This window comes from Felis catus, chromosome A2 (assembly GCF_018350175.1).
Source record: "Felis catus isolate Fca126 chromosome A2, F.catus_Fca126_mat1.0, whole genome shotgun sequence".
NCBI classification, from domain to species: Eukaryota; Metazoa; Chordata; class Mammalia; order Carnivora; family Felidae; genus Felis; species Felis catus.
The window spans coordinates 110,605,727-110,627,578 of NC_058369.1; the positions used below are offsets into that span (position 1 = coordinate 110,605,727).

Below are 21,852 nucleotides of genomic sequence, written 5' to 3' on the forward strand. Positions count from 1 at the left end.
TGCAAACTTGTATCTGGTTTCCTCTGGACTTTGTCCCATGAGCCTTTTCCTTTTGCTGATTTTGCTTTATATCCTTTGTCTATAATAAATCCTATCTATAAGCATGACTATGCTGAGCCCTGTGAGTCCTCTTAGTAATCACTGAACATCAAAATGGTCTTGGGGACTTCTTGACACACAGACATTATATGGTTCAGAGATCTTACACTTTAAAAACCACAGTATCTGAATGAACTCTGAAGTCTTAACATGATATTACCAATACTACTAAAGAGTCAGTTAAATGACTTAAATGCAGCCATACATGTGACACAAAGCCATTTAAATTAAGGCAATTGCATTCTAAGGAGAAAGCCAAAATTTATCTACTGAAGACTGATTAAGAGAAGCAAAATATGATAATTCCATACAAATAATCCACAGTATTCCCCTGGTCAAGTCAAGAAGGCGAATCATTTAGTTAAAATGGGGCTTCTCCAGTGATACCCTAAGAGACTTTAGCCAAATCAACTGTTCTTTCTTGTACCTCAGTTTTCCCAATGATGTAATGGCATAATACTTGCTCTACAACTTTGCCAGTTTATAACGTAAATTATAATGCTTTGAAAATAAAAGAAGAATCTACTTATTTAAGTGGTCATATGACCTATAGTCAAATATCTTGTTAGAAATATAACCTTTGTTTTAATATTACTTTTATATGAAAAAGCGTCAAAGAAAATAGAATTTTCTACAAAATTCAGATTGTTATCTACTATGATCTTCTTCTAATTACAAACTATCACAGAGAATATATAACAACTGTTTTTCAAAAAGTATTATTGTTGTTAATTACTATCATTATTATTATGATTAACCTTGCCTTGTAGGTAACATTTCAACAGCTAAATGCTACTTACTTTAAACATGTTAGCATCTTATACTATGCAACCCAGAAGTTGTTAGAGAACTTTGTACATAAATGTCTTTTTAGTACACCTAAAATATACAATTAATAAGTATTATTTTCATTAAATATGATGAAATAATCTAATGAAACATCTCTTAAACACTAGTCACAGGAATAATGCAAATGTAAATATCAAGGAGACTATATAAAATTACAAGTGGTGAAATAATATTAATTACAGTCTGATTTAGAATTATAAGTATTATTTAGTAAAAGAAAACTATGATCAAAACAAGTACACTAATGCTGCCCTGAAATAAAACATAGTTTTTGTTCAGTGATCCTTGGGTTAAGATTCTTGAATCTTTGGCAAAAAAATAAGAAGATCCTTTTTTAAACTACTATGCTAAGTCAAAAACTGAAAATTCAGATTTACTATGATAACCCACACAACTATGATGTCCCTGCTAGAAATGTTTACAATTCATGTGCCAATCTCAATTGAAAAAATGAGTAAATCAAAACAAATATTTTCTTTGCTTATTATATGGGAAAAAACTATTATGACCTATTTTACAAACTTCAAGCTATTTTTAAAATGGAGCTATCCAGGGGCGCCTGGGTGGCGCAGTCGGTTAAGCGTCCAACTTCAGCCAGGTCACAATCTCGCGGTCCGTGAGTTCGAGCCCCGCGTCAGGCTCTGGGCTGATGGCTCAGAGCCTGGAGCCTGTTTCCGATTCTATGTCTCCCTCTCTCTCTGCCCCTCCCCCGTTCATGCTCTGTCTCTGTCCCAAAAAAAATAAATAAACGTTGAAAAAAAAAATTTTTTAAATAAAAAAATAAAAAAATAAAATGGAGCTATCCGCTAACATTTATCTATATATTGGGATTCCTGGGTGGTGCAGTCAGTTGAGTCTCTGACTCTTGACTTTGGGTCCTGGGATCAGGCTCCCTGCAGATCATGGAGCCTGCCTAAGATATTCTGTCTCTCTCTCTCTTTCTCTGTCTTCCCTGCTTTCCTTCTCCCTCTCCCCCACTCACACACACTCTCTTCCTAAAAAAATAGTAATTTTAAAAATTGTCTATATATTTAAAAAGAATCCAAAAGACTCCACCTACTTAAAAGCTGAAATTTAATAAAATTAAGTGAATAACAAAATATGTCAAGTCATCAACCTCAAGTGTGACCTTTGTCAATCGAGATAGTGTTCTGGTTTCTATCACTATGTGATAAAGAAACTGTTATTTGAAAAAGCATTTATTCCAAATATGGAATAAAGGAAACAAGTATTTGTTACTAGTGTTCACACATTTATACAAACACTACAAATATGAATACCTGAAATTTCAAATGAAGGAAAAGTTTCATTGCATTTAGGCATTTTTTCTTTTTTTTTTTTTAATTTTTTTTTCAACGTTTTTATTTATTTTTGGGACAGAGAGAGACAGAGCATGAATGGGGGAGGGGCAGAGAGAGAGGGAGACACAGAATCGGAAACAGGCTCCAGGCTCTGAGCCATCAGCCCAGAGCCCGACGCGGGGCTCGAACTCACGGACCGCGAGATCGTGACCTGGCTGAAGTCGGACGCTTAACCGACTGCGCCACCCAGGAGCCCCGACATTTTTTCTATATAATGAACATTATTACTAATACTTTCTTCATGCTCTAGGAGTTATTCCTTCTCGTTATAAGGCTATGAAGTACAACAAAAAAATGGTAGTGATACCAAATGACTTAGGAAAATATTCAAAATGTTACACCACCTCTGACATAACACTATAGCTGACTGCCTTGATATTTTGTTAAAGGTTATGTCATTTATAGAGTAATAAAACACTCAATATGGTCATTTTTGAAATAAATGTAGTAATACAGAAGACAACATAAGATAATGGACCTCTAGATAGACCATTTAGCTATTACAAAACATATGAAAGTAGTGTAGCTAGAATGAAAAACAAAGGAAACAATCTCTCCCTAACCCCCCTCCCCCCATAAACTTTGCACTGAAACTTTCATAGAAGATATTTCTTCCTAGCAACATTTTATGAAGTTATTCATGCCAAGGATGAATATATAAAAGAACTGAAATGTTCATTATTTCACACTTTACTATGAACGTATAAAATGCCAATGACAGCTTATATGTTAAAAATATGTCATTCTTAAACCTGTAATCATAAGATAAAGTTGCTTAATTTACTATAAGGCTTTAACCTTTTTTTTTTTTACATATACAAAAACCTGAATTTGTTACAGTGTACACTATAAGAAATACCTGGAATTTTTCAGATATCCTAACTAATTTTATATTTCTCTTCTACACACAAAAAGAGCAAATTTCAATGTACACATTTATATGTCACAAGTTTACTATTCAAAACACCACTATTCAAAGTCACTTCAAAATACTAAATATTGGGAATGAAAATATGAAATCAATTTTTTATCAAATACAACTGAATTATGCAGGTGTGACTTAAGCACACTCTTATAAGTGAAAATAAATAAATTTCAGAGGCTCTTATATGTGAATTTAACATTTCTTTTAAAGCAAGTAACTTCTTAAAATATTAAAGCATGATCTGAGAGCTTCTAATATATCATTTATTTATGTATGTTATGGCTCACCTTTTATAATATTTTCAAGCCACTTTAATAATTAAGGCACCCTAAGAGTACTTACCAAATTTATGCTTCCTGTAGGAGACCCATTAAAAGATTCTGTGGAAGGGGAAATTCAACTTAGTATACATTAATAACATTTTGGAAAGAGTTGTTTTATCTAAGGTTAAAATGCTAAGAATGAAAGTCACCAAAGCAAAGACTTATTAACAAAAGAGCACAGAAAACTGTGGCACGGTACTCCCAAACACCTGTTTCCTTAAGCCTCATGGTTTTCCAAGCCAGGTATTTCAGTGAAAATATTGATGTACCTAAGTTGCCCCATCTAAAACATATACCAAAAAAAGGTGTTCATGTATAGGAAAACAATTATTAAATATTTTTTTTTCCCATTATCATATGAAGTTGTCTGATACAGGGTAAATATGGGGAAAACACTGCAGAGTGAAGTCCATTAAGAAAGGTCTCAAGTATTTTGTTAGTTTTTACTGGATTAAGACGTATTACAAATAAAACTTTTCTTTCCTGTGAAGAATAAATAGATTATTAATATAGCTATAATTTCCACTTATTCTTGGTAGATTTAGCTCAAAAACATTGCAATCCTAGGTTCCTAAATATCTCACTAATAAAACAAGATAATATAAAACTTCATGTACAATGCCATTTAATTAAAAAGCAACTAAAATTATTTTTAAACAGTAATGTTATAGAGCTAAGTCAATTATACATTATTAAAATTAATGTCTTTTCCCTCAGTTTTTTATTCTATATCTGAACATGCGAAGTTATCCATTAAGATGCACCTCTGTTAAAAATACAAATTAATGTATGGTAAAGTAAAATTCATATACAGTTTTAAGTTAAGGTATGGTTTCTAGCACTTAAGAGATTATGAATAAAAGCTACAAGTGAATTTACAAGACTTTGGAAAAGTTCTTACACTATAGGATCAAAAACTACTCCCACAGGATATATTGCTACTATCGCCATTTTAAATTATATATCATTTAGAAGCTCATACAATTAGCTGATTATGATTCAACATATCTTCCTTCATTCTGCGTCATATAGCAAATCCACTTCACGAAACTAAGAAATTTATAAAGTAGATGGAATTAAAATAGACAAAAAAAATTCTAATAGTCCTTTCTGGAAATAGCGCTGCTACTTGCAAATTCACAGCAGCTTTGTAAAAGATTTTTCAACAGACACAGTAAGTACAGATAAACTAAAGTTGAGGTTAGCTCCTACAGAAGTACTCTTCAAAAAAAACAAAAACAAAAACAAAAAGTTCCTTAATTATGCAATCAAATCCAGTTAATGGAATATTATTCCAGTTTTAGAAACAAAACCAGAAAGAGTATTAACTAAAACTCCCACAATACTAGACCAACAACCAATATAAAAGTTAACAAAACTCAAATGCAAACTTCTCTAACTGGGTTTCTTAGATTATTTAAAAAGTAATATCTTATTCAATTCAATAACTAATAACTAATTCAATAACTAATTCAATGTAGACCAGGGAGTGGGGAAGGGGAGACAGAGGAGAAGGAAGGCTAAGAACCTTTTATAATGGAGACACTTTTTAAAGCAGTGCTTACTAACTAAGAGATCTATTGTATCTCCAACCCCAGTGGTCCAGCCCTTAAAACCTATTCATAAGTAAATGATTAAAATTAAAGCATTCTCTTAAAATAATTACTTTGTCAAATCTTTCCCATTTACTTTTTATTTTCATTGCTTATATAGACAAGCAATGTCTATTTCAAACCTTATTGAAATAAATCAAACCTTATATATTTAATTAGTTTAATAAGTACTAATGAATTGGATCACAAGTAAAATGGCCACTGGGCCTCACAATATGGAGACTTGTGCTCTAAGGGCTGCCTCTCCCACTATTTTTAAATAACAGCTTATATACTACTGATAAAAACTGGTATTTGTGTTTGAGTCTATAAATCATTCTCATATACATAATTTCCCTTAAATCCGACAAATGATATCAAAATAACTCTGAAGATACGGCAAAAATTTTATCCTAGATTTACAACTAAGAAAAATGAGGCTTAAAGAAATTAAGTATTTGGCCAACATCACAGAGGTACTAAGTAGCAGAACAGGAGTAAAATCTAAATATTCTGATTCTCAAAATCTGCTTTCCTCATTATGCCATAGCGGTAATAGCCTCATCTGAAAAAATTCAATGTTGAAACAAATGACTTTTGTAGCTTCTTCCAGCTTATACTGTGCAGGGTATAATTAAAGGGAAAAAAACTTTTTTTTAAAACAATGCTCTTTGGATTATGGTACACTCTCAGGATCACTACTTGTTATCTCATTTAATCCTCTCAATAATCCTGTTAATCATGAATACTATTAGTTATTAGCAAAAGGGAAACTATCATAAAAAATATTTGGGTGATACAATTCAAGAAAACATTCTTTAAGACTCCAAGGCTTTTATAGCTATGTTCTAAACTGTTATTAAATTTTCAACATCTTGATTTAGTGAGGTAACTAAACTTTGTCATTCATTTATAGAATTTTAAATATAATTTATAATTGGGCTTCAAGGTATTTTTTATCTTGTTTTAAAGATCATGTTTTGGCAACAGAATATATGTAGGAATACGTTATGTGTACACACACACACACACACACACACACACACACACACACACGTGCAATGTATGTCACCTTACCTCCATCACCATCATCTGATCCTCTGAAACTAGGATCTTTTAACATATCCAGCTCAGCTAACATGCGCACATAAAGTGCATTCTGTCTGAAGGAAGGATAAAATCTTTCATCTCGTAGCATCAATTCATAAACCTTATTGAAATAAATTAAGATATTCCACCATTAATACAGATAATATACTAATTTTCACTAATAAGATTTCACCAAAAGCTAGACAGAGGTCTTGCTATAAAGAATCAGATTCCGTATTTATAAGATATCAGCAATAAGCCTGTATCACAAATAATGATTTCTCAACTAATTTCACAACTAATGGACCCTCCAATACCTAAACTGCATTGAAAATGGTCCTACAGCAACACAAGTCACATGACAGGTTATATATAGTGTTCTAGGAAGTACTATATTCTAAGAAACAAGCCCACATAAAGGCTCCAGGATCACAGTAAAATACATTATGTCAGGTTACTGACATATCATCAACTTGTGAAAGTCTAAGACTATATATCTGGCCCTTTAGATTTAAATACCAACCCAACATAAGGATTTTCCTCACTTGTCAATTAAATGAACAAACTGGCCTATCCTTTTTGTAACTGAGAAATCTGGGTTCCATTACTCACCTTTTTAGTTATTTATACTTTTATGTTTCAATAACCTTTGAAAAACTATATTACATGTACAAGGAAATACATATTTTTCATAAGAAAGAGTGAGAAATTCAACATATACCTTCCTTTGAATGTCATCAAAGATTTCAGGGGTTGGATCTTCATGATTCAAAGTATCTGCTAATTTTGCTACCAAATAATCATCAACAGTAACTCTTGGAGATGCCTAACAAACAGAGAAAAATAATAGTAGTAATGACATTTTTCGTTTCTAAATACAAGTTTATTCTTTATATTAGAATTACATAGTGGAATTATATTATTGAAAGTAATTGGCAAAAAATCCTTGGTTTGTAAACAACACTGTGATGTTTAATAAGGCTGAAATAAGAACCAAACCTTCTTGTCATAATGTAATACAGAATGGGAGACAAACATGGATTTAAATCCTGGCATTTGCTGAGTAAGTAAGTTCCCTCTCAACAGGCTTAATTTCCACAATATGCAAAATGGATATAATACCACCTACGATTATTATGTAACCATGAGAGATTTATCTAAGGCATACAATCCCAGTGTGTAGCACATAAGAAACACTGTCATTAGGAATTAGTGCTTAACATCCAGTAGCCCTGGATGTCTATTTAATGACTGCCAAAACAATAAGCCATTTTTTACTTGTCATTTAACACTAGAAATAGTCCTTTTAAGTTGCCTTTAAAAGAGACTATCCTTTTCCTAAATTTGGCTTTATATCGCTGTAGCAAAATCCCAGTGTGATATGGGAGGGCAAAAATATGAAAAGTTAATTTCTTTCAACGACTTTCATTTTAAAGTGCATAATATGACAGATATACCACAGAAATATAAAATCTGATGTTCAATGTGAAAAATTTCTTTATTGAAAGAAAAAAATGCTGAAAAACTAGAAATAAGGTCTTCTTTGGCATGTCAACTTGAATTTTTAGTTCTGAAGCCTCTGAAGAATAAATGAGTGATAAGGATGTTAACTTTTAAAAAACTAGAACAAGAATGCATTGTTCAAATAATTTCTTTATACTATCCAACAGAATTATCTAAAGAAAAGAATGGATAAATACAGAAAAAGAGAAAGGTTTACAAATAAGTAAACAACAGAGTATAAATGTATAGGAAAAGGACTATACAACTTCTAATGTTCCCTTGTTAATTCAACATTATAATTAGTAAATCCAAGTAGGTGGTGCAGAGTGGTTGGAGCTTTTTGGAGGAGGAAGGGGAGGGTGCTTATTTGTTGACTGTGTATGAGAGGATGTGGTGTGGTGGTGTGTGTATGTTTTCCCCTGAAACAACAAAAAAACTAAACAACTTCAAGTCTGTAAAAAAATATTAGAGAGGAACTGATGTTAGCTAGTTTTGTCCTTTTTTTGCCCTCTAAGATGACTAAATCAGTTTCTAGGAAATAAGAAGATGCAAATTTGAAAATTACAACATTTCACATTTAGCTTACTTTTTCCTATAATCTCAAATATACAGAACTGAATTAAGCCTCATCTTTGGTACAGGGTGACCAACATTTTTAAAGAGTTATCACAGGACACAACTAACCAGATCTCAAAGAATCTATATAGAAAAAATATTTATATACATTTTTTACTATTTCACATAAAAATACAAAAATGTGTTTTTTCAGAATTATCTATTAATGTGTGTTCTGCACTTTTCCACTACACAAATGTGATTATTTAAACAAGACTACTTAATAGTGGCAATTAGTAATTAATAGGACTAATTCAACAAATAATGTTTAAGAAAAACCTAACTATTTAGGTTCTGTTTTCTGATACACAATTTAACTTTTAAGCTCTTCATTATATAATAAATATTGCAGGCTTTATTATTGTGTATTATTAAAGTGAATAGAAGACTTTTAAAAAGATTATAAATATAGTAAGACTAAACAGGTATTATCTATATTTAACTTAAAAAAAATTACTTTCCTTTTTATTCCACGATCTGATGAAGATATTTTTACTTTTTATGTTTCCTTTTTTAACAATACTTCTCTAATCTGCCTGCAGACTTTAGGACTTTTTTTTTTTTTCCTTAAACCAGGGGGTATAACTGAATACAACCAAATACAAAATTCACCTTGACTTTTACCTCTGTTCTTAAGCCTACATCACACTTATTTCCCTTATCAGTCCAATGTGATGACATCAAGTTAAATAAATACCCTTTCGGGGTGCCTGGGTGGCTCAGTCAGTTAAGCAGCCGATTTCGGCTCAGGTCATGATCTCGCGGTCCGTGAGTTCGAGCCCCGCGTCGAGCTCTGTGCTGACAGCTCAGAGCCTGGAGCCTGTTTCAGATTCTGTGTCTCCCTCTCTCTGACCCTCCCCCGTTCATGCTCTGTCTCTCTCTGTCTCAAAAATAAACATTAAAAAAAATTTTTTTAAATAAATAAATAAATAAATATCCTTTCAATAAAACCATTTTGGCACAGAATACTAAGACTTTCCTTACTAAAAGCAGCAGCAGGTTTTTAGACCTATAGGCCCAGTGTATCTAAGAATTTATCATATAGACTTTATGTCTAAAATGCCCATTTTAAACACTTCAAAGCATAATGCATGTCATTAAAAGTTAAACTTCTCTTCCTCAAGAAAAATGGTTTTAAAACACACAGATCATTTAAACTTGTGAGAGTGAAGGTGAATTCCAAACAAATTATAGTTTTAGTAAAGAAACAGAAAATCCTATTAAAGCTGGCTGTCCCTTTCTGGTGATATTTTTTGAGTCCTCAATAGTCTCATCTCAAACAAACAAACAAAAACATTAGCCATTTTGTTCATTGAGTTTTTCTATAACCCACACAAAAACAACTTAGGTCAAACCATCCTTCTCAAGGTTCCTCTTAGCCTCTTCAAAGATCATTCAACAGTTCTGGAGAAAAAGGCATATAAATTTCTGTTTACCAAAAAAATAAATAAATAAAAATAAAAATATTTGTTTACCATAATTCTTTCTACCATATTTATTTTTTTATGTATTTCCAAATTAGAAGACATTATTCTTCTCTCATTCTTTGAAAACATGATTTTACTGCTATCAATATTTTAGCATTTTTTTCTATGGCTAGCAACGATAGCCATAGCCATGTTGAAGCAAATGTCTAAAATGCTTATTTTCTGACACTTTTATAATGTCAAAAATCTCATTAAGTGTTTATGAATGTTTTGAAGAAACTAAAAATTGACCAAAAAACTTTTATGAAAACCTCGGTATCACAGGTAAGCAAATGGTACCCCATTTTAGCAGTATTGTATAGAAGGAATACATATTTAGCAGGTAAGATCTTTTCATTTTCTTTGGTAAGAAGTTTATAGACGGAAAGAAATTTGTCAAAATTCACATTTGCACTGTCTGATAAATATGTTTTTATATAAAAGCAAAGTTTCTTTTATGTTTTCTGCAATTTATTAAAATGTTAAACATCAAGATTATCTAAAACTCCCCATTTCTTCACATCAAAGAACCTAGTAGCTATGGGAAATATACCCTTCTTGCCACAATTTGATGTAACACAATACACTACCAAAAGCATGACTGCTGGTTAAGAACTGCCAGAATAAGTTCTAAACTTGAAAGGGCCAAAACACGTTATCAAAACTTTTTCTCTTGTTTACCCACAGGATATTTCAGCTGAAACTTCTGAATCATGAAATGTAACACTATTCAGTTTAAAAGTAACTCTACTTTTACAAAGCAAGCAAGGGACAGATAGGCTAATGTGCGTTCATTTGTACACTGTGCCCAAACTAATTCACTTAATACTCACTAGTTTTAACTGATCACTGGGGTCTTTTGGAGAGATGGAAAAAAAACAAAAAACAAAAGCAAAAACTTTTTATTAATTTAAAATTATTTGCAATATTCAGTTTCAATATTTGCTTTTATATCCCCTTCTCCACCAAGACCAATCTCAAAACATTTTTTATACATCATGTAGTATGCTTTATTTTGGTTACTCTCCCTAATCCAGGTATAAGGCTCCTTCTCTTTGTCATTAAAACGACAGTCATTTAGTCTTCTTTTCTGGCACTGTCTAGGTCATGCTGATGTTGGTACTGTAATTATCCTCATTTTCATGTCTCAACTTTTAGAAAACATGGTTTTAATATTCATAATGTTAAAAATTAAAAAGTCCTGGGACACCTGGGTGGCTCAGTTGGTTAAGCATCCGACTTCGGCTCAAGTCATGATTTCGCAGTTTGTGAGTTCGAGCCCACGTCGGGCTCTGCGCTGACAGCTCAGAGCCTAGAGCCTGCTTCGGATTCTGTGTCTCCCTCTCTCTCTGCCCCTCCCCTGCTCATGCTCTGTCTCTCTATGTCTCTCAATAATAAATAAACTTTCAAGAAATTTAAAAATTAAAAAGTCCTGTCACAATACAAAACACATGACAGGAAAAGTAAAAGACAGACTGTGAATATCCAGGATAACAAATCACTTAAATTGTAGATGCAGTATAGACAATAGAGTCCATTACTGTGAAGAGCAAATAATGGCTGCCAATATTATAAGCTAAGGAAAAAAGACAACGATGACTGTGAATAATCCACACCATAGTCATTTGACACTAACATGTTGCCTTCAGCCCTGAATTTCTGGCATCACATTGAGGTTTTGAATTTTTGTCAATCTTCTCTATCCAATGCTAAAATGTGGGACTTGCTGTGTCCTGGGGAAAGGTTTCCCAAGACTCAGGAGGTCTTTCAATGCTTTAAAAAGAGATGACCGGGGCGCCTGGGTGGCGCAGTAGGTTAAGCGTCCGACTTCAGCCAGATCACAATCTCGCGGTCCGTGGGTTCGAGCCCCGCGTCGGGCTCTGGGCTGATGGCTCAGAGCCTGGAGCCTGTTTCCGATTCTGTGTCTCCCTCTCTCTCTGCCCCTCCCCCGTTCATGCTCTGTCTCTCTCTGTCCCAAAAATAAATAAACGTTGAAAAAAAAAATTAAAAAAAAATAAAATCTATTGTCTAATATTAGTATAGCCGCTCCAGCTCTGTTTTGGTTGCTGCTTGCATGGTTTATCTTTTTCCATTCTTTTACTTTCAATCTTTTGTGTCCTTGAATCTAGAGTGTGTGCCCTAATCTTGATTCTATCATTAGTATCTGCGTGACCTTGGCAAAGTTAATTCAATTTTCTAAACATGAGTTTCTTTACCTATAAAATGAAGATAATAATATACAATAAGACTGTTATCAGATTTAAATGAGATACTGTTTCCAAGCAGCAGTGCCTCGTATAAGTAATGAATATTCATTTATATTACAAAAATTATTACTAAAGATGCTACCAAAGAAGTTAAGAAAACAGTAACAAAAATATATCCCCACCTTTTCTGATAAATACTGTTCATATATTCCAACAGCAGCTGCTCTTAGAAGACCTTTGGTTTGGTTAGTTTGATGTTTTCCATCCTTCTGACGACTTAATAAAACTTCTAGTTGCTGTTGGGCTGTAACTCGGTATCCTTCCACTGTCATCCAGAAGAAGAGGTGTGCTTGACCTCCAGTTTGCTGCATGTAATCTAACAAACAAAATCCATAACAATGTAGTTATTCATGTCACATGTTTTTGGGTGCATGTAACCATATGACAAGTTAAGAAGGATTAAAGTTCCAAATACTTAAAACCCTGTATTTTCAAACTGTTAGGCAAATGCTTGAGGTAAAGAATACTTACATCACAAATTGTTAAGCTAAAAAGACCACAGTTATGTAAAAAGCACAAACTGAAGCATCTTTTTTTTTTTAAATTTCATTTTTCATGATAAAATTTCTAGGGGATATAATTGCACAGAAGGCTTCATGAGAAATAAATTATTTCAATATTCAGCTTCTGTTCTCAATAAAGATTATTAATTATAATATTAATATTTCCACAAATTAAAAAAATAAGGATTAGTATCTTCAACAAGCCATATATTTATGTTTTTGGTCATGAAAATGAAGAATCAGGGAAGTTTAATGAAAATGTCCTCCAGATAAAAGCAATATTGATGTATAGTTGACCCCTGAACAATGCAGAGGTTAGGGGCACTAACTCACCATGCAGTCAAAAATCCATGTGTAACTTTAGACTCCCCCCAAACCATAACTACTAGTAGTCCACTCTTGACTGGAAGCCTTACCATTAATATAAACAGTTAATTAACACATATAACATTTTGTATGTTAAATGTATCATATGCTGTATTCTTACTATAAAGTAAGCTAGAGAAGGAAATATTACAAGTCATTAGAAAAACACATTTGTATTACTGTACTGTATTTATTGGATAAAATCCAAGTAAAGTGAATCTGCAGAGCTCAAATTTGTGTCGTTCAAGGATCAACTATATTATCAAAATTACTAAATATTTATATTTATTAAAATGATATAAAAAACCCCTTTCCCATTCATGCACTGAAAGATACAAATAACTTATAAGCACTGTGTACTGCTGATAAAGTACTCTTTCCCAAACAATTTAGGGGCACCTGGGTGGCTTAGTCAGTTAAGTGTCCAACGCCTGATTTCGGGTCAGGTCATGATCTTAACAGTTCATGAGCTCAAGCCCCATGTCGGGCTCTGTGTTGACTGTGCAGAACTTGCTTGGGATTTTCTCTCTCCCTCTCCTGCTCACTCTCTTTCTTACTCAAAATAAATTAATTAATTTAAATTCATAGTAGAATCTCCTAGAGTTTATTTTTAAACACCACTGAGTGTTTAAGTAGGCTGCACACTCAGCATGGAGCCCATGTGAGACTTGAACTCATGACCCTAAGATCAAGACCTGAGCTCAGATCGAGAGTCGGATGCTTACCCAAATGAGCTACCCGGGCGCCCCTCCTAGGGTTTATTTTAAAAGCAATTTAACAAACACACATTTAAGTTATGCAAAGCATTTCGTTCCTTCAAAACAAAATAAATCTCCACCTCGATGATTTCCAAAGAAAAGGACTATTTCAGAAAATGAAGAGTGGAGGAAAGACATAACTGGCATGCTTAATTTCAGATATTTAAATTTTAGTAATCTTTACAATTATTAAAAATTTCAAGGGGTCGGGCACCCAGGTGGCTCAATCAGTAAAGTGTTTGACTCTTGATTTTAGCTCAGGTCATGATCTCACAGTTCGTGGGTTAGAGTCCCACACTGGGGTCCATGCTGACAGTGTGGAGCCTGCTTAGGATTCTCTCTCTCTTCCTCTCTCTCCCTGCCCCTCCCCCACTCATGCTCGCTCTCACTCTCTCTTTCAAAATAAAAAATAAACTTAACTAAAAATTTCAAGGGCTATTATTATTTTCGTAAGATGGATTTACCTACCCATAAAAAACTGTAGTGCAACATTGTCTACAAGAATGCTGTCCAAAGGGACTGTGCAAAGTTTCCCAAAGTTTGCTGCCAGTTTCACAGTATTTATTTCCTACAAATAAAAGTAAATATAGGTTAATATTTTATCTATTCACTCACTAGGTTAAAGATCATTACATAGATATAAAAACATTACACTAAAATGGAATAAAGTGTTTTTTCCTTCTCATTCATTTAGGTTCTCAAAACAGTATAAGCCTGGAGAATTTCCTAGTTATTTTAAGTTGTTTAGTGAATATGCATTAAAAGTATGATAAGCATCCATTTCTTTCAATACAAAATAATTCTAAATTATTGGAATTTCAAATATTCTCTATCTCTACACATATTTCAAATGAAAACAAATATTTTAGGGGCTAAAGGGATGTATGGAATACCCACGATGTGCAATAATAAATAAATACCAACATTCTCAAGTATAGATTGAGGTCTATCCAATGAGAAAACAGAAAATATTCAGAGTCATTTTGCTTCTCACAGAGCAAAAACTCTACAGTCTTTATATAAAATGTTCTTCTCACACTACCTAAATAGTAAATTATATTCATTTTTCAAAGTAACACAGTAAGATAACTACCTACACACAGAAAAAAATGAAAAATAAAAAAATAAAACAAACATAGGTTCAAAATTTAGAGAATCTATATGTCAACCACAGTGCTAGGTACATAATACACATTACTTTATTATCCACAACAATCCTATTGGATAAATATTGCCAATCTTACTTACTGGAGAAGAAAGCTTAAGATCAGAAAGGCTGCCTATGATCACAGAGCTGGCAAGAAAGACTGTTTTCAAAGCCTGCAGCTTTTCCCATAAAATCCATGATGTTTCAGTGAAGTATCAGTTTGTCTGTATTCCTAAATCCATCCCTCATAACCATCTTTTTAAAAAAGAAAGACAGTAAGGTTTTTCTGAAAGTTAGGCTGCCTTAAGTAGGGGTGGATACTGAATTAGATATAGGTAGTACATAAAGGAGAAAGAAGATAACTTGAAAAAAGGAGGGAAAATGTCCTCTGTATTTAGTATCTCCCTTCATATAAACAAACTCAAAATGGATGAAAGACCTAAATGTAAGATAGGAAGCCATCAAAATCCTCAAGGAGAAAGCAGGCAAAGACCTCTTTGATCTTGGCCACAGCAACTTCTTAATCAACATGGCTCCAGAGGCAAGGGAAACAAAAGCAAAAATGAACTACTGGAACCTCATCAAAATAGAAAGCTTCTGCACAGCAAAAGAAACAATCAGCAACACTAAAAGGCAACCAACAGAATGGGAGAAGACATTTGCAAAAGACATATCAGATAAACGGTTAGTATCCAAAATATATAAAGAACTTATCAAACTCAACATGCAAAAAAAAGAAAAAGAATACACACACACACACACACACACACACACACACACACACACACAATGGAGTATTACTTGGCAATCAAAAAGAATGAAATCTTGCCATCTGCAACTATGTGGCTGGAACTAGAGGGTATTATCCTAAGCAAAATTAGTCAGAGAAAGACAAATATATGACTTCACTCATATGAGGAGTTTAAGGCACAGAACAGATGAACACAAGGAAGGGAAGCAAAAATAATATAAAAATAGGGAGGGGACAAAACATAAGAGACTCTTCAATATGGAGAACAAACAGAGGGTTACTGGGGGTTGTGGGAGGGGGATGGGCTAAATGGATAAGGGGCATTAAGGAATCTATTCCTGAAATAACTGTTGCACTATATGCTAACTTGGAAGTAAATTAAAAAAATAATAAAATAAATAAAATAAAATAAAATAAAATAAAATAAAATAAAATAAAATAAAATAAAATAAAATAAAATAAAATAAAATAAAATAAAATAAAATAAAATAAAATACGGAAAAAAATTTAATGCAAAAAAATTTCTTTAAATACTGTATAATATACAGATAACTGACTTAAAACGTTTGGCATAAAGTAAGCCAATGCCAGCATATGATTTCTCCTATCTAAATCTTCTTTCTTCAAATTTATCCCTTTTTATCCTTCCCAGAAGCAGCTCCACAGATAAGGGATGCAGAAGAGTATTCACTGCAACCTTATTAGTAATAAAAAAGATAAAGGGCCTTCTAAGACTTCAAGATGGGTAGTACGGTTAAAAAACTTCACCTCTGTGGGGATTCTGATTTTTCTTTCAAAGAAAAACTACTGTATGACCTGAACTACTAAAAAGGTGAAGCTTGATATTCAAAATAGAAATGACGAGCTTCAAACAAGACATCTAAATTTTAAAAGGATTTGCTATCAAAAGGTGTCCCAACAAATGGACTTTAAATAATGATGATGAAGGATCACTAACTCTAAGGTCTAGATAAGGTAAACTAACCATAAGTGAAATCATACCATTCTTCCATTCTGAATTTGCACGGGTATGTAATTTTAAAATAACACTTAACTAGAACAGTCATACATACACATATACTCAGGTATACGACAAATGTGGCCTCAAGTAAGGTCAGTTATAATTAATCCAGCAAACTAAACCAAGATTTACAAAAATTAGTCTTCTGTTCCTTAATAAATTTAAATACACTGCAAAATTACAAGCCCAGAGAGTCACAATAAATTTCCAAAATAGAAAATCAGCCAAAAAACCCCTGACTACACTAAAAACTAAAAGTAGTAAAAACTGTTTTTTTCTGTTTTAAAGCCCCATTTCTCTGCTCCTCTGCAGGGCAAAACTCCTCCAAACAGCTGCCTATAATCACTATTTCTAATTCATCTTTTCCCATTTTCTCCTGGACTGGTTTCACTTAGGGTTTCTCTCCACTACTCCAAAATGCTATTATCAGATCACCAATATTCCCCTGGTGGCAAATCTAATGGCCAATTAAAAGTCTTCATCTTACTCAACTTATTAGCAGCCTTTGAAATATGTGATCTCTCACTTCTTTAAAAACTTTCTATGCTTGGCTTCTGGAATATCACACTCCCAGGTTTTCCTTTAATTTCATCAGCGACTTAGCTGTTTCTTTAGCTAGATCTTCCACTTTGTCTTAAACTCTAGTAACTATAGTGCCACTGAACTAAGTCTTTGGTATCTTCTTACTCACCTTCACTCTTGTAAGAAACCTCATCCATCCAGTCTCAACTTTAAATAACTGTCTAATAATCCTGAGGATCCTCAAAGTTTAGGCCATCACTGACCGTTCCCTTGAACTACAAAGTTTACCAATTAGTGGGTTGACTTGACTGTTTAACAGGGATCTCAAACTAAAACATGAAAATTTAATTCTCTCTGGCAAAACTCCTCTTCCCTGTATTATCCATTTTATAAATGTAAATAGCAACATTTTTCATGCAGTTGCTCAGGCCAAAAATTCTAGGAATCCTCCTTGAGTCCTTTTTTTTCTCTCACTCCATATTTAATCTCTTAGTAAATCTGTCAGTACTATATCCAGTCTTCAATTACCTCTCACAACCTCTGTAGACATCTCTTACTTGACTAAAGCAGTAGTCTCCTAAATGATCTGTCAGTCTCCATTCTTGTCCCCCGCAACTCCACCACAATCTAATCATCACCAAGAGTCAAAGTAGTCATTTTAACTCGTAAGTCAGATCATGTCAGTCGCCAGAACAAATCTCCAATGGGTTCCCGTCATAATTAGAATTTTGAAATAATTTTGCGTGGCAGATAAAACTACATATGCTCTAACCCCCAAGGTTCCTCTCCAGTTTCATTCCTAATATAATCCCTTCTCATTCATTCTATACCATACTGACCTGCTCTAACTCAGCAAACACTTTCCTATCTCAGGACCTTTGTATATGCTTTTACCTTTGCCTGAAAGATCAACAAAAGACAAAAAATTCTCAGGACTTTCTCATTAATCTATCAGATTTCTTTATGCTCACATGTCACCAAGTCAGTCAGCATCTATCTAAAACAGTCTTATACATTCTCTATCCCTCTAGTTTGCTTTACTTGTTATTTTTCATATTGTACATTTTTTAGCATTATATATTAATTTACTTAGTGGTTTATTTTTTGATTCTGCAACTAAAATGTTAAGTTCAATGAAGAGAGAGATTTTGTCTATTACAGCCATCTAAAATGGTGCCCACTGTATAAAATTATGTAAAGGTTGAATTTTGAATAGCAAATGAATAGATGAATAAATAAAAACCTTTAATTACTGTAGCATTATTCAGGAAGTTTTTAATCTCTTTAGCTTCATTTAATATAGGATAATACAGTGTATCCAAAAAGTTTTCTGCAAGGCCTTTTGTGGAGGGCTACACTGGTTAATATCACAATTCTTGTTATTTGCTAGATATTTAAATGAATTTAAAGTATTTGTAACTAAACATTAATTAGAAAGTACTTACTTTGCCTGACTGTAACCGCTGTATTCTTGAGTCACATACTTTTTTTACAAATAATAAGCTATTTATTTGATTTTTGATAGTGTTGATATCTAAAAACAAACAAATTGATTGTGAGCTAGAAATCGGTAATGTTATTTATGAAATACTTTAAACATGCACTTACTTTAACATAATAACCAATGAACAGAGCAAACAATAAGAGAAATAATCTGAAATTTTATGGTGAAATTATTTAATTAAAGTTAAACCATGCCAATTATTTTTAGAGACTTACAGTATTAATTGCCTCACATTCAGGAAATTATAATGCTTTTATTCTTAGCACATGTTAACATAATAAAGATTTAGATGCAGTTAAGGTAAAAAAATAGCATAAAATGACACTTAGGCAAATTAAAGTTTTATTTAGAGATATAGTAATGATTAAAGAAGACATTTTCATACTTAAATGACTTACCATCACCAACCGTATCTAGAGATCGAAGATACTGTAATTCTTCTACTGCCTTATCTCTGACTGCTTCTAGCTCTCCAATATTGTCACTCAATTTAATAATGTTCATAAAGGCCTCATAGTTGCAATTAGAATCACGGATCTATAAAAAAAGTTAAAACAATATGTGCGAGGGGGACTTATTAAGGAAAAAAGGAATCTTCAGTGCCTACCTTGTGCTACGCAGAACCTTACAGCAAGTGTTTATTCCAGTGCGTATAAGAAAACAAAATGAAAACCTCTCTGTACTCATGGTCCCGGGAAGAGGCAGAGGAGTAGAAGATGAGATTAGTGGCAATGGAAGGCACATTGGGCAGCGTACAATACGTGTTGTGGCTTTTACGCTGAGCGGAATGAAAAGTTACTGGAGGGTTTTAAAGAGAAAAGTAACATTCTGTGACCTAAATTGCACAGAATCAATGTGATGACATAAATACCTCTGTCATTTTGTCTTTTTCTCTAGCCACGTGCTATTTAAGAACAGGAATGGGGTGGACAGTAGAGCTGAATTTAACCAGAGTGTGGTTGCACCAAGCAAATAACAAAGATAGAGGCAGAAAAAGTAGTCAAGGATATTATGAAGTGACTAACCACTGTGACTGCCAATAAGATTTAAGTAAAGCAATAAGGGGATCTATGAAAAGGTAGCAGACTTGAGATATTACCCATTCTCCAAAGAGGTCAAAAAACTAGTGATTAAGTTCAGAACTAAGGAAAAACTGGCCAGTAAGTGTATGAAAAGATGCTCAAATATCATTTAGATATGCAAGTTAACCACAACAAAACGACAATGCCAAATGTTGACCAGAAAGTGGAGACACAAAAACTCTCAAATGGTACTACCAAAGTGCAAAATTAGAACACAACTTCGGAAGACCACTTGGCAATTTCTTTTACTTCATGTAAATTTTACTTGAGTGATTAAAAAAAAAGGTAGGTTATTAAAGTCTTGATTTTTCTAAGAATACATTAAGAAACAAATTAACAGCTGCCCATTCATCTGCTCTATTTAGAGATAACAATATGAGCCAATTAAGTAATCTATTCCACAGTAAAAGATAAGACTTATCCTTAATTAGTTTGTATTAAAAAAATACATACTCAGAGATGAATAATGCAAATTCACCCATACTATTTTTAGAAATGACTTAAAACTGTGGGGTGGGGTGCCTGGGTGGTTCAGTGGGTTAAGCTTCCAATTAAGCTTCAGACTCTTGATTTCTGCCCAAGTCATGATCTCAAGGTTGTGAGCTCCAGCCCTGAGTAGGGTTCTGTGCTCACAGCAGGGAGCCTGTTTAGGATTCTCGCTCTCCCTCTCTGCCTCTCTCAAAATAAATTTTAAAAAACTTAAAAAAAAATACTGTTGGGCAACACTAACATTTTATACAGAGAGAAAATATGTTACTACTAAACTGCTTGCTGTTGGGAGTGCCTGGGTGGCTCACATGGTTAGGCACTGGACTTTGGCTCAGGTCATGATCTCATGGTTTTTGAATTCGAGATCCCCCGTCAGGTGAGCTTGAGCCCTGCTTCAGGTAAGCCCCACTTCTCTCCCTCTCTCTCTCTTTCTCTCTGCCTCATGGAGTTTTCTCTCTCCCTGTCTCTCTCCCTCTCTGGCCCTCACTCACTTGTGCCCTCTCTCTCAAAAATAAATAAATAAATAATAAACTGCTCTAAACTTTTCCTTTCAAATAGAAATGAACTGTACACTAAGTTGATAGAAATGAACTGAACTAAGAACTGAGCTTATTTTAATGTTTATAATACCTATGTATACAATGTTTTCCACACAAATAATGTCAAAAGACTGTAAACCCGACCACAAGTAGGCTAGAGATCCTTTATTGATAAACTCTTCCTTTTTAAATATATTTTCTGATATTGTGTTGCAAGTAAAATAGTGATCAATTCCTGTTCATTAAATAGCAAAAAACCACAAGCATCATACACAATAGCAGAAGCCCAAGTGTGGGAAGAACAAGTAAAAATTTGGTGTTTTGAGTTCTTTTTAGACTATCTATATGTTAAATCTCTCCCCCAAAATGTTTTCACCATACAATTAATTATACAATTAATACAAGGTCAGCAAAAGAAAAATTGAAAGCTAAAGAAAAATATAAATAGGAATAAAAATATTTCCTAATCCCATGAGTGAGAGATAACATTCTGGTGAACATGCACCCTTTTCTGTAACACAGGTAAGATTATACAGCATAAAACATCCATTTTCTGGTGTTATAATAAAATGTTTTAATACCTTTTACCCTTATTTTATTACTTAAATGTTTTCAAATTTTACCTGTATTTTCCTATTTCTTAAAACAATACTTTTTTGTTATATACCCAATATTCCATATAAAATGAAATATATAAACACAAGAGAAAAATTAAAACTATCATAATCCTACCTTTCTATTAACATTTCAATCAGTATATACACTATCAGAATTATACAATCATTAATAAATATTTACATATTTGTTTTTAAAAAGCATTATCTACAAACACACATCACTTTTAGTTATCCTTTTCAACTTAAAAATATAAACATGTTTTCATATTCAAGATACACTACCGTCATCATTCTTTTTAATGGCTGCAAAATATTCTACTGTGTCAATATGCCATAATTACACAATCCTCTATGTAGAACACTTAAAAAGCTTTCAAGTTTTCAGTATTATAAGCAACGGCCATTAATGGTCTTTGTTTCAAACTTATTACTACTTTAGAATAAATTTCAGAGAATTCCTAACC

The 21,852-nt window shown here is 33.0% G+C and overlaps 1 protein-coding gene across 6 annotated transcripts in view; it reads right to left on the minus strand.

Annotated features, from left to right (window-relative positions):
- SNX13 (sorting nexin 13) overlaps positions 1 to 21,852 on the minus strand; it is a 132,368-nt gene that overhangs the window by 37,011 nt on the left and 73,505 nt on the right. For all 6 annotated transcript variants that reach the window (XM_045052454.1, XM_045052451.1, XM_023250420.2 and 3 more), the window contains 7 exons: positions 19,060 to 19,198; positions 18,603 to 18,691; positions 14,185 to 14,284; positions 12,212 to 12,405; positions 6,960 to 7,064; positions 6,227 to 6,359; positions 3,577 to 3,614 (listed from right to left, as the gene is read on the minus strand). In XM_045052454.1, coding sequence (XP_044908389.1) covers positions 3,577 to 3,614; positions 6,227 to 6,359; positions 6,960 to 7,064; positions 12,212 to 12,405; positions 14,185 to 14,284; positions 18,603 to 18,691; positions 19,060 to 19,198 — 798 coding nt within the window. The remainder of the gene's footprint in view (positions 1 to 3,576; positions 3,615 to 6,226; positions 6,360 to 6,959; positions 7,065 to 12,211; positions 12,406 to 14,184; positions 14,285 to 18,602; positions 18,692 to 19,059; positions 19,199 to 21,852) is intronic.